The sequence below is a fragment of the Rattus norvegicus genome, chromosome 2 (assembly GCF_036323735.1).
Source record: "Rattus norvegicus strain BN/NHsdMcwi chromosome 2, GRCr8, whole genome shotgun sequence".
In the NCBI taxonomy this organism is placed as follows: Eukaryota; Metazoa; Chordata; class Mammalia; order Rodentia; family Muridae; genus Rattus; species Rattus norvegicus.
The window spans coordinates 120,578,700-120,592,301 of record NC_086020.1 but is presented as its reverse complement, the minus strand read 5'-3'; the positions used below and the strand labels follow the sequence as shown (position 1 = coordinate 120,592,301).

The window sequence follows — 13,602 nt, the reverse complement described above, 5'->3', positions numbered from 1 at the left end:
GTGTGTATGTATGTGTGTATATGTGTGTATGTGTGTATGTATGTGTGTGTATGTATGTGTGTGTGTGTGTCTATGTTTGTACACACACATGTATGCACAATGGTCGGCTTATTTCTTTAAAAAGAAACACAACAGGACTTACATAAAAAAGCAAGACTGTTTTTTTCGTTCAACAGTTAAGAGCACCACTTAAAACTTACAGTGGGACTGTTGCAATGCACATTTTAATCCTAGCCCTCAGGAGAAAGGGACAGAGGCAGAGGCAGGTCAATCTCTTGAGTTTGAATCCAGGTTGGTTCACATAGTAAATTCACATAGCCAGACAGGGCTACCCATTATAAAAACTTAAAAGAAAATGACTTCTAAATGCTTATTTTCTTGTAATAAAATTCTACATTCACCATTGGAAGGTCAACAGGCACACAGGTGAAAAGTTTTGTTCTATACAAAAAGTGCGTATCGATTTATAGTCTCAAAAATGTTGCCAAATTTATCAACTTTTATTATTATTGCCATTGACTTCTAATTTGCATATTTGTTTGACGGACTGTTTTCCTGCACTTTGTATTCATTTTAGTTATGTCATTTTATGGCAGCAGATGGCTCCCCTCCTCATCGTGTCTACTTGAAGATCTTCCTCTTACTAGTGTGATGACTCTTATATTACGAAGAGTGAGGCTTTGCTATGAAGAACAATTATTCTTAACTAGTTTGTCTTTGCAGGCAAATGGATGGAACTAGAAATGTCATCCTGAATCAGGTAACTCGGACCCAAAAGGACATGCAAGGTATGTACTCACTAATAGGTGGATATTAGCCAAAAAAAAAAAAAAAGTACAGAATACCCAGGATACGATCTCAGAGCTCAAGAAGATTAACAAGCTGAAGGGCCTAAGTGAGGATGCCTCAATCCCACATGGGATGGAGGAGAAAACAATCATGGTGGGGGCGCAGAGGGAGGGAGGGAGGTACCTGGATGGGAGAGGGGACAGGGAAGGGAAAAGGGGAACATGATCAGGTATTGGGTAGGGGAAGTGAAGGAGTGAAGCCCTGACAGCCAGCAGAGAGAATGGAAACAGGCAACCCTGGGAGGTAGTAGGTGGGGGGATCCTCTAGAATGTACGAGAGACCTGGGAGGTGAGAGACTCTCAGGACTCAAAGGGAGAGACCTTGGATAAAATGCCCAACAGTGGGGAGACTCCAGTAGAAAGAGGGCATCAAGTGGAGGGATGGGGATGCCATCCACAGTCAAAAACTCTCAGAATTGTTCCTGTCTAAAAGAACTGCAAGGACAAAATGGAAAAGAGACCAAGGGAAAGGAGGTCCAGTGATCAGACCAAATTGGGATCCAGCTCAAGAGGAGGCTCCAAGACCTGACACTATTACTGATGTTACGGTGTACTTACAGACAAGATCCTAGCATGGCGGTCCTCTGAGAGGCCCAACAAGCAGCTGAAAGAGTCAGATGCAGATACTTATACCCAACCACTGGACAGAAGCAGAGGATCACTGTGGTTGAACTAGGGAAAGGCTGGAAGAAGCTGAAGAGGAGGGCGACCCCATAGGAAAACCTGCAGTCTCAGCTACCCTGGACCCCTGAGATCTCTCAGACACTGAGCCACCAACCAGGTAGCATACTGTAGCTGGTCTGAGGCCCCCAACACATATACAGCAGAGGACTGCCTGGTCTGCCTCAGTGAGAGAAGCAGCACCTAACCCGAGAGAGACTTGAGGGCCCAGGGAGTGGGGAGGCTTGGTGGGGTGGGAGGAGTGGGGACATCCTCTTGGAGATGGGAGTGTGGGGGTTGGGGTATGCTGCTGGTGGTGGTGGTGGTGGTGGTGGTGGTGGTGGTGGTGGTGGTGGTGGTGGTCATGGAGAGGAGGAATGGGATGAGGAACTGTTGGAGGGCAGACCGGGAGTGGGTAACAAGTGGACTGTAAAAAAGATTAAAGATAATTAAAAAAACAAAAACAACATCAACAAAAATTTGTTTTCAGGAACTTTGTTCCCCTTCACATATAGCGATCTCTTCCTCATAGTCAACTAAATTTCTCATGTGGTATTGTGCTTCAAATATCTTTTCATAACTCAAATAACAAAATTACTCATAAAAATTTCTTCAGTTACTTTTATGCCCTTAAAGAATGACTTAAATCCTTACTCCATCTGGAATTTGTTTTTATAAAGGTAGTAAAGAAGACATACAACCTTCTTTAGTAACTTGCTGTTGCTTACTTAGCAGCTTTAAGTATTTCTTTGCTATGTATTAGCAATGCTTCCTTCCTTGTATATGTGTGCCCGTGTATACACACTTGCTGATGTATGCATGTAGTGGACAGAAAGGATACAAAGCACCAGTGTCACCTGACACTGCAGTTTGGCAAAGGGTCTCTCACTGAACCTGGGGCTTGCTGCTTCAGCTAAATGGAGCTGTGTAGAAAACTCCTGGAGTCAGTCCGTGTCTAGCCAAGTGCTGCTGCTTAGGTTACAGACCTGCACTATGGCTGGCTTTTATGTGGGTACTAGAGAGCTGAACTGGGCTGTTCAGCCTGCCTAGCAAGCAATCAGCGCACTCAGCAGGACATCTCCACAGCCCTAATCAGCTTTATGTGCTTAGTTAATAGTATAAAGTTAGTAACATTGGGCTGCAGAGGTGGCTCAGCGGTTAAAGAGCACTGACTGCTCTTCCAGAGGTCCTGAGTTCAATTCCCAGCAACCACATGGTGGCTCATAAACATGTGTAATAAGATCTGATGCCCTCTTCTGAAGATAGCTACAGTGTACTCATATATAATAAATTCAACTATTAAAAAAGTTATTTAAAATTACAATTGTGATTTACTAAAAATAGTTTAGAAACCACAAAGAAGGATGAAGTTTCAAAATGAATATTTATTATCCCAAAAAGGAAGGGTTGACTTTAAGACATAAAACTATTCGGCCTCAACATAGCCATCATACACATCATGAAGACTCTTCCTGGACAAGGCTGACTCATCTAAGCTGGAATTTTATCCCTCAGAGGAGCTCCATGGTCCTCACCTTCCCTCTTGTCTTGACTGTAACATAACACTGACAGATCAGAGTGGAGGACAGTGAATCATCACTGCTGAGCCCCTGCCAGCACAGTATAGTAACAATCCACTAAAATGACTAAACAATAGGAACAAGGAATGGGAGTAGACATATATGATCTCATGAGTATAGAAAATAATATGTAATTAAAATCAGAAAAGTTTTAGAATTCTTTTTATTTTGTATCAGTTTGGGGGAATTCTTTTTTTTTTTTTCTAAAATTGTCCTCAAAATGCAAACCATAATTTTTAGTAATAATAAAAATAATTAATCATAATTATAAATGATGAATTTAAAACCTTGAGAGCAACTATATAAGTTAAAAAGGATAAAATGATGTAAGAAAGTTCATTGTATGGTACAAAATGGGGTGTAAAAATAAAATTACTTTTATTATTAACTATGCAAAGACAAACTTCACTAATATACTACTTCTTTTAATTAATATTTTAAACTAAAATATTATAAATAGTAGGCTAAATAATAAATGGTTTCTATGGGGATATACTCTCATGTAATGTCACACAGTATTTATTTCCATTTCATATTCTGGACATTGTACTTTACAAAAAGGAAAATTCAAAACCACCAAGTAATTATATACCAATTTTAAAAGTCAAGAAAAGTCAATCACCTATGCCAACATGTGCTTCTTGTATCATGCTTACGTCATTAGCACCATCTCCAACAGCCAGAGTTATCGGTTTCTCAGGGGAGATTTTTATCAGTCTTATCACCTGAAAACATACATTGAATTCATTCGTGATTAAATTTCAATTTTCTTGTATTTGCGTAATGTCCCCTCTCTGAAATCTTTTGTATGGTGGTGAAGGGGATATTTAATTTCATGCTAGACAGTAACATGCAATAAGGTTCACTTTTTGGAGGGGTATGGAGATTAAGGGTTTAAGAATGTCCTTCAGAAATATCAGAACAAAGCAGCTTTCTGTTTGGATTTTAGGAAGAGAAGATTTTTTTAAACATATTCTAAAATTTTTATAAGACTAACAACTTATTTACATAAATATACTCATTGAGCTGTCAGACAAAATTCTCAAGAAAATACGCTGATAAAAATACATATATTTAGTCATTTTTAGTAGCTAAATCTCAAGATTTAAGAAAAATATTATAATCAGTGAAATCAAAACAAGTTTATCTGGAATTCTTTTAAAAATACTTTTTAAACCTGTGTGTTCGGGGGAGGAGGGTATATACCTGGGATGACAACTCTGGGGAGCTGGTTCACTCCTTACTCCTTTATGTGAGTCCCAAGTATGGAGTCACGGTCCCCAAACTGACTGGACAGTGCTTTTACCCATTGACCCTGCTGTAGAATTCTTGGATGTGTTCTTACAGGAACAGAGATATGTCTGTGCTCTAATTATAATCTCCATGCAAAATTTCATGACTCTAAATGGATGTCTGTATGCAAAACAACCAGTACTTGATTTGTATTGCTAACAATATTATGTTATTTATAAGCTGTGCATTTTGTATATGCATGTGTGTCTATGTATATGGGTACACATATGGTCTGTTCTTCCATCAGGTCGTCACGCTCAGCAGCATGGGCCTTTCCCTGATGAGCAAGCCATCTTGGTGGCTTACTAAGAATGGGTCTTGAAGGAGAGAGTCTAAAACCTCAAAATATCCCCAAAATTTATTAATTCCAAAATTTTATAAATTCCAAACATTTATAAAAACTGTTTGAGTAGGCTTTCAGTTGAATCCTAGAAACTTAAAATTGAAGTATTTCTCGTCTACAGTTTATAATGAGAAGATGATAAAAGTGGATTGGGTTTCAACCTTCCTTATTTATCACTTAATAGCTGCTGCCCCCTTCCCTCCTTCTCTCCATCCCTCCTCCTCCCTTCTTGTTGGTTGAAGCTGGCCTCAAACTTGCAGTTCTCTTGCCTCAGCCTCTTGGCTGGTAGGATTTACAGGTATGTGGCCCAATGTTGAAGTTGATAACTTTTAATAAAGAATTATATTGTTTGTCTGTCTTTCCTTCTTCCTTCTCTCCCCCTTTCTTCCTTAAAGAGTATTTTTACCTCTAAATATTTTAATGTAACTTTTTTATGATCTATACTTACTTTTGCTTTCTGTAAAGGTGCCATGCGACAGCATAATACAGCCGAACAGTTTCTGCAAACTTCCATAAATAGCTTTTCATGCTCCCTGAGTGCCAGAGATAAGCTGGTCCCGTCTACTACCAGCCCATGCTGGATCACATGGTCCTCTGTAATTCTAGAAAAGAAAATAATTATACCATCTATGTCATACTCTGAAGCCAGATTCTTTACTTATTGAAAGATGAACAGTTCAACGACACTACTATTAGATGACTTATGTAAAAGTGAACAAACTCAGTTGTATTACTTGAAAGGTGAGATAAAATACAGCTTCTGCACAAAAAGAGAAATGAATACTACTAATGACTATAACTAATTTACCAAAAGAACACATACAGAAGACCAAAAGCAAACATGCAAAAATACAATCAGCAAACTTTACAAATTGTATAGTATTATCAATGTTGTATCTTCCTTAGAATTTTCAGTATTTTTAAGTGATATTACTTTTTAAAATCTTTACGTTTTATTTATTTATTGTGTGTATATGTGTATGACCACATGTAGAAGTCAAAGGACAACTTGAAACAAATGGTTCATTCTTTTCATGTGGGTCTCAGGGACTGAACTCAAGTAGTCAGGCTTGGTAACAGGCACATTTACCCACTGAGCCATCTCACTGGTGCAACATAACTTTCAATAACCAATCAGTAATTTTAGAATATACACATATACCTCAGATTCTTTTAAGCAGTTAATTTGTTCTTGTCGTTATTCTTAAACATTAACTCACCACAATGGTATTCACATGCTCTCAAAATAGCACACTTCCAAGACAAAGTGCAAAGACTTGTCTAGAAGTAACACTCTTAAAAATCTGTCTTTGACTCTGTGCTTCATAGTGTCAGGAAAGGGTGTGAGCTCTCTGCTTCCCACTGCTGCTGCCATAGTCTTTGACATTACAGGCTCCAATGCCCTGGAACTATACACCAAAGAACCTTATTCTTCTATAAAGTCCTTGGCCATGATGCTTCATCACACAATAGTAAAACTAAAGACTACCAAAGTTGGTATAAGAAAGTGGTTTGTTGCTATGAAGAACATGACCATGTTGACTTTCTGGTTTGTTTGGTTTTGTTTGTAGGAATGTGGAAGACTATGGGATTCTGGACTAGAAAGCAATCAGTGCTGTAATCAGCACTCATAAGGCCATCCCAGCAGCAGCCTGGATGGTAGTGCTAAAAGCAAAGCAGACTGGAGACATGGCTTAAGAGGTTTCAGAGGGAGGCAAGGACTCTAACAGTAACGGGGTTAGAGTCGATTCCTGTGCTATTTTGGCAAAGAAACTGGCTGCCTTCTGTCAGAGTCCTAAGAACTTACCTGGGGCAAAATTAGATGGAGAAAATGGCATTAAGTGGGAGAAGCGTCCGGACTGCGTGTGGTTATTAATGATAATGTTTATCAGATCTACGGTGAAGAAGAGCCATGCAGAGCAGAAAGAAAACCTAAATGTAGAGTGTGAAGAAAAATGCACTAGGAAGCTCACTGTTACAGCCAAGTAAGAAAAGCTGTAATTGTTAAGGAGAACATTACCTAATTCATCCTCTGAGGCCATAGTTACCAAAGACTCAACACAATGGAGTACTATCCAGCTATTAAAAACGAGGGCATCATGAATTTGACAGGCAGATGGATAGAACTAAAAAATATCCTCCTGAGTGAGACAACCCTAACCCAACAGAACATGCGTGGTGTGTACGCACTGGTAAACGTGGATATCAGCCAAAAAGTACAGAATACCTGTGATAAACCCCACGGACCCAAAGAAGTTAAACAAGAAGGAAGAGCCAAGTAAGGATGCTTAAATCACATGACTGGGAACAAAACAGTCATAGGAGGCCGAGAGAGGGAGGAAATTAGGTGAGAGAGGGGAGGGGAGAAAGGGGTGGGGTGGAGCAGGATCAGGTGTGGAGAGAGACAGTTAAGACAGAAGAAAGAACATGAGGGCCAGGATAATGAATGGAAATATGAAGCTTCCAGGGGTGGGTGGGGCTAATCTCTAGGAAGTCCAGAGACCTGAGATGGGGAAGGCTCCCAGGAGTCAATGTGGGTGATCCTAGCTAACATGTTTAACAGTGGTCACATGGAGCCTGAAGAGGCCAGCAGCCCCCAACCCCATTGGAGAGATAAAGACACCACAAAACTTTCTATACAAAATTCGTCCTGTCTAAAAGAAATGTAGGGACAATAATGGAGCAGAGACTGAAAGAACTGCCCACCAATAACCAGTCCAACTTGAAACCCATTCAATGGGCAAGTACGAATCCCTGACATTATTAAGATACTGTTATGCTTGTAGACAGGAATCTAACATAACTTTCCTGTGAGAGGCTCATCCACAGAGGACTAAAACAGATACAGATACCCACAGCCAAACATTGGACTCTTATGGAAGAGTTGGGGGAAGGATTGAAGACCCTGAAGAGAATAGAAAACCCATAAGAGGACCAACAGAGTCAATTAACCTGGACCCCTGGGAGCTCTCAGAGACTGAACCACCAATCAAAGAACATATACAGGCTAGAACAAGGCTCCCAGCACCTATGTAGCAGATACGCAGCTCAGTTTCCACATGGATCCCCTAACAACTGGAGCAGAGGCTCTCCCTAAAGTTGTAGCCTAACTGTGGTATCAGTTCTCCAACAGGGCTGCTTTGTCTGGCCTCAGTGGGAGAGGATGTGCCAAGACCTGATGCACAAGGGAGGGAGGAATCCCGGGGGTGGGGGCACACCCTTTCAGAGAAAGGTAGGGAAATGGGGGGGTTGGGGGAGGGAGGCCCCAGGGGATAGCATTTGAAATGTAAGTGCCTGTACACGCGCGCGCATGCGCGCGCGCACACACACACACACACACACACACACACAGGTCTGCTCTGCACTGATATAAAGAGAAGGGTACCTTCACAATAAGATCCTATCCAGAGAAGCTTCCAACCTGAGAAATGGCCTGAGCCACTTTCTAGTTCTAATAAGGAACTGAGTAAAAGAGCTGCTATAATGTGATTTAATATAGTCAGGGTCCATTCTAAGATGGCTGTGGATGCCCAGGATGCAGGACAGTTGACGTAGTGCTAGCTTTAGAGGCATAGTGATGCAAGAGTGAAGAAACCAGCTAGACTCTTTCACCATGGTTTCAGAGCCTTCCCTCTGTGTGAGAAGGCCCTGGAGGGAGTGAAGCTGTGAGTGAAATAGGCTTGTACAGGAGACCTAAAGACACTGGAGGTGCCAGCGACATGGATATCTTAGAGCTGTGTAAAACGAGCAGAAGCAGACCCAGAAAGTGGTGTAGTGTGTATGGAGCCAAGCTGGAGGGCTGCTGCCATCTACGCCCTTTGACATCAGATATAGATCTTATAAGATTTGGAGTCCCCCTGCTGGGTTTCAGTCTTTGGTATAGTATTTCCTCAACATGCTCCATTCCTCCTTTTTAGAATGGAAATGTATGTTCTGTGACACATGTTAGGTATGTAGTTTACTTTTTAATTTTACAGGAGACTGGACTTGTAAACAGTACTGAGACTATGAAAGACTGTGGGGACACATGAAGTAGGAATAAATGCATTTTTGCATTGGGATTTGGGGGACAGGGAGTAGAATGTGGTAGTTTAAATGACGAATGTCCCCCATAGGCGCGAGAATCTGTAAACTTGGTCTTCAGATGGTGGCACTGCTTGGGAAGTTTTAGTTGGAACAGGCAACGCTGCAGGAAGTATGCCGCTGGAGACAAGTTTAAGAGCTCAAGGACTTGCATTTTCAGTTTCTCCTTCATGCTTACCATAAAGGACACTTAGCTTCCTACTTTGGCTATCATGCTGTCTCTACCATTATGGATTCATCCTCTGAACCTATAAGCCAAACTACACTACAAAGGATATCTTTTTGAGAAACCATCCTGTAAATGAACTGAAAACGTCCTCCCTGCTGGCTCGCTCTCGAAGTGCCAAAAGGTAGCCTGCAGGTCAGTAGGGGTGAAAAGCCTCTGCTGGTACTGCCCAGCAATGTTGTAATACTGACTGACATACCAGGCAAGATGTGCCCACTGGTAAAACAGTGGCATGACAGTTACAGGGTAGCTAATCACTTCTGGAAGAAGGCTGAGGTCTGCTCCACAAGAGGGAATTCATGCCTGCTACTTTAAGCCAGGTCAAGAGCCCACAGCTGGTGAGGTCAAACTGCTGTCTAAGATCTATGCTTACACCTTCAGATTAATGCTGCACTCAGCCTCGAAGAGAAAACCTCCGCTCGTTAATGGTCAGAGTGTGGAGAGTAAGTGACCACTGAGTGCTCAGCCCTAAGATATCCATACCACCCTCCCTTTCCCACTCATGGTCAGAGAACCCTGTGAAACATGAGATCACGAGAATATAAGAGGAGAGCTATCAAGTGTTTTCTGGACATCACATGACATTTCACTCAGGAACTCACAGCAGCTATGGTCACTTGAAAGAGACACAAGATGAATCAAGATTCCAGCAGATAACACTAATTAGTAGATAACAAAACAAAAATACAAAGAAAAATAAAGAAGACATGCGGGTGTAGCCTGGGGGCGAATAAGAATGGACAGTGTGGGATATACATGATCAAGATTCATTGTTTACATGTATGAATTTGTTAAATTGAATAAAAACATGTAGCAGTGGGGGATGGGGAATTGGGGGTAGCCACTAGAAAGTTCCAGACTCCAGGGAAGCAAGAGGTTCCCAGGAGCCAATGACTATGACTTTAGCCGAAATACCCAACAAAGGCAGATAGAACCTGTAGAAACCACCCCCAGTAGATAGGCATGGCCCCCAGTTGAGAAATGGGGCCACCCACCCATCTCAAAAATTTTAACCCAAAAATGTTCCTGTTCAAAGGAAAGACAGGGACAAAAATGGAGAAGAAACTGAAGGAAAGGCCATCCAGAGACCACTCAATCTAGGGATCCATCCCATCTGCTGACACAACATCCTGACACGAACACTGATACCAAGAAGTACTTGCTGACAGGAGTCTGGTATAGCTGCTCCCTGAGAGGTTCTACCAACACCTGACCAATACAGACACAGATATTCCAGCCAACCATTGGACTGAGCCCAGCGATCCCAAGAGAAAAGCTAGGGGAAGGACTGAAGGAACTGAAGGGGATTACAACTCCATAGGAAGAACAATATCACCTAACCAGACCACCCGGAGCTCTCACCTGGAAACTAAACCACCAACCAAAGAGTATGCATGGAAGGATCCATGGCTCCAGATATATATATACAGCAGAGGACAGCCTTATCTGACATCAATGGGAGGGGAGGCCCTTGGTCCTATGGTAGCTTGATGCCCCAGCATAGAGGAATGCTAGGTGGGAGAGGTGGGAGTGGGTTGTTGGGTGGGGGAGCACCCTCATAGAAGCAGGGGGGGATGAGATTGGGAGGTTGTGGAGGGGAAAGTGAGAAGGGGGATAACATTTGAAATGTAAATGAATAAAATGACTAATAAAAAATACAAAATAGGGTACAAAGCTAAATAAAGAATTCACAACAGAAGAATCTCAAATAGCTGAGAAGCACTTAAAGAAATGTTCAACATCAGAAAAATGCAAATCAAAACAACCCTGAGATTCAATCTCACACCAGTCAGAATGGCTAAGATCAAAAACTCAGGTGACAACAGATGCTGGCGAGGATGTGGAGAAAGAGAAACACTCCTCCATTGTTGGTGGGATTGCAAGCTGGTACAATCACTTTGGAAATCAATCTGGTGGTTCTTCAGAAAATTGGGAATAGACCTATTGGGAATAGACATATACCTGAAGACCTAGCTATATGACTCGTGGGCATATACCTAAAAGATGCCCCATCATACCAAAAGGACACATGTTCCACTATGTTCATAAGAGCCTTATTTGTAATAGCCAGAAGCTGAAAATAACCCAATGTCCCTCAACAGAAGAAAGGACACAGAAAATGTGGTTAATTTACACAATGGAATACTACTACTCAGCTATTAAAAACAATGACTTCATGAAATTCTTAGGCAAATGGATGGAACCAGAAAATGTCATTCTGAGTGAGGCAACCCAGACCCAAAAGGACATGCATGGTATGTGCTCACTTATAAATCGTTATTACCCAAAAAGCACAGAACACCGAGAATACAACCCACAGACTGTAAGAGGTTAAACAATAGGAAGGCCCAAGTCAAGATGCTTCAATCCCACTTAGAAGGGAGATCAAAAATCCCAGGAGGCAAAGGGAGGGAGGTATCTGGGTGGGAGGGGGTAGAGGAGGGGAAAAGGGGAACATGATCAGGTATGGAGGTAGGGGAACAAGAGAGAAGCCCAGAGGGCCAGAAGAATAAATGGGCATATGCAGCCTCTGGGTGTGGATAGTGGAAGGACCCTCTAGAATGTACCAGAGACCTGGGAGGTGAGAGACTCTCAGGACTCATTGGGGATGGACCTTAGATGAAATGTCCAACAGTGGGAAGAGGGAACTTGTAGAATTCACCTCCAGTAGACAGGCAAGGCCTCAAGTGGAGGGACTGGGTTACCAACCTACAGTCAAAATTTCTGCCTCAGAATTGTTCCTGTCTAAAAGAACTGCAGAAGAGACTGAAGGAAGAAGAGCAGTCCAGTAACCAGCCCAACTTGCGATCCATCTCATGGGGGTAGGCACCAAGGCCTGACACTATTACTGATGCTATGTTGTGCTTACAGAGAGGAGCCTAGCATGGTTGTCCTCTGAGAGGCCCTATAAGCAGCTGAGTGAGACAGATGCAGATACTTAGAGCTAACCATTGAGCTGAAATTGGGGACCCCTATGGTTGAATTAGGAAGACTGAAGAAGCTGAAGGGGAGTGTGACCCCATAGGAAGACCAGTAGTATCAAGCAACCTGGACGCCTGGAACTCCCAGAGACTGAGCCACCAACTAGCCAGCACACAAGAGGTGGTCCAAGTCCCCCAGGGCATATGTAGCAGAGGACTGCCTTGTCCTGCCTCAGTGGGAGAAGAGGTTCCTAATCCTGTAGAGCCTTGAGCCCCAGGGAAGGGGGATGCCTGTTGGGGAGGGGAAGGAAGCAAGGAGGAGGAGGAATGGCATAACAAACTGCGGGAGGGGGCCTGGGGGGAGGGGGAAACAGCTGGAATAATAATCAAATACAATAATTTTAGAAATAAGAACAGAAGGTAGACTATTTCCAAAAAGTTATTGTTGTTTGTCCTATCCATGGAAAGGAGAGAGAGGATTGTGCCTGGGACTCTCAAGCAGGAACTCCGTTTGACTGTCTAGCTTCTCTGATGGATGCTGCTGAATGACTGTAATGCCTGATATGTGTATTATCTAATGGCGGCTATATGTTCATTTTCTAGGACGTTCACCCAGTGGAATACTTATTCCAATGCAGATCCACACTGTGAACTCTAGCTGGCTGCCCCAATGAAGCAAGCCTCTCTACTGGATTTCTTCTGGATGTTTCTAAGGCTCCGATTTGATGAGGCAACTTTCTGCCTATTCATTCAACTGGACTGCTAACGTCATCTTTGACAGATGTCCTGAGTGCCTGTGGGCCATGTCTCCCTGTGGTTCTGCTCTTCTGTGAGCTACTACTTACTATTTGTGCTTTTACTTTTGCTCACAGTATACTTAATAAACTTACTCTGTCAAAGCCCAAAGCATGGTTCTTGTATATCAATCTCTGGACCATACACATTATTGAGTTTAAAAGTTCTTATTTCAGCAAAATGGCAGGCTGCAACATTAACACCCCCAAATCAGTAGCCTTCCTTATAACAAGGACAAACAGACTGAGAAAAAAAGTCAGGGTAATTGTCTCACCATCCACAATAGCCTCAAACAAAATACCAAAAAACCCAAAAGATGAAGAACTAATCAAAAAAAAAAAAAAAAAAAAAAAAAACAAACAAACAAACCTAAAGAAAGAAATGAAAGAAGAGAGCGGATGAAGGAGAGACCCCATTACACAGATTGGAATGATTAATAGTGTGAACATGTCCATCCCACTAAAGCCAATTATAGACTTAATGCAGTTTCCACAAAAAATCCAATGTAATTTTTCACAGAAATTGAAAAACAATATTAAAATTCATAAAGAAGCATAAAAGTAGCTAAAGCAATCAGGAACAATGAAAGCACTGCCGCAAGACTCACCACCCTGATTTCAAGGTAAACTGCAGCCATAGTGGTGAGCACACCATGGCACGAGCACAAACACAGACACACTTCAAAGGAATATAACTGAGGACCCCGACGAACGTCCACACTCACACACACTTCACTTATGACAAAGATGCTAAAAGCACACATCAGAAAAAAGACTCCATCATTTCAACTCTAGTACATGGATGCAATACTCTCTTCCGCCCACAGTGGGTACGGGGCATGCACATGGTAACA

At 42.2% G+C, this 13,602-nt stretch overlaps 1 protein-coding gene and 1 long non-coding RNA gene across 7 annotated transcripts in view; one reads left to right on the top strand and one right to left on the bottom strand.

The window, feature by feature from the left end:
* The window catches only part of Atp11b (ATPase phospholipid transporting 11B (putative)), a 105,715-nt gene that overhangs the window by 26,948 nt on the left and 65,165 nt on the right, over positions 1-13,602 (bottom strand). For all 6 annotated transcript variants that reach the window (XM_039103615.2, XM_039103614.2, XM_039103613.2 and 3 more), the window contains 2 exons: positions 5,173-5,326; positions 3,711-3,813 (listed from right to left, as the gene is read on the bottom strand). In XM_039103615.2, the coding sequence (XP_038959543.1) occupies positions 3,711-3,813; positions 5,173-5,326 (257 nt within the window). The remainder of the gene's footprint in view (positions 1-3,710; positions 3,814-5,172; positions 5,327-13,602) is intronic.
* LOC134485899 (uncharacterized) lies at positions 628-12,838 on the top strand. Its single transcript, XR_010064254.1, has 3 exons — positions 628-788; positions 11,767-11,855; positions 12,558-12,838. It is a non-coding gene; the product is annotated as an uncharacterized LOC134485899 (long non-coding RNA).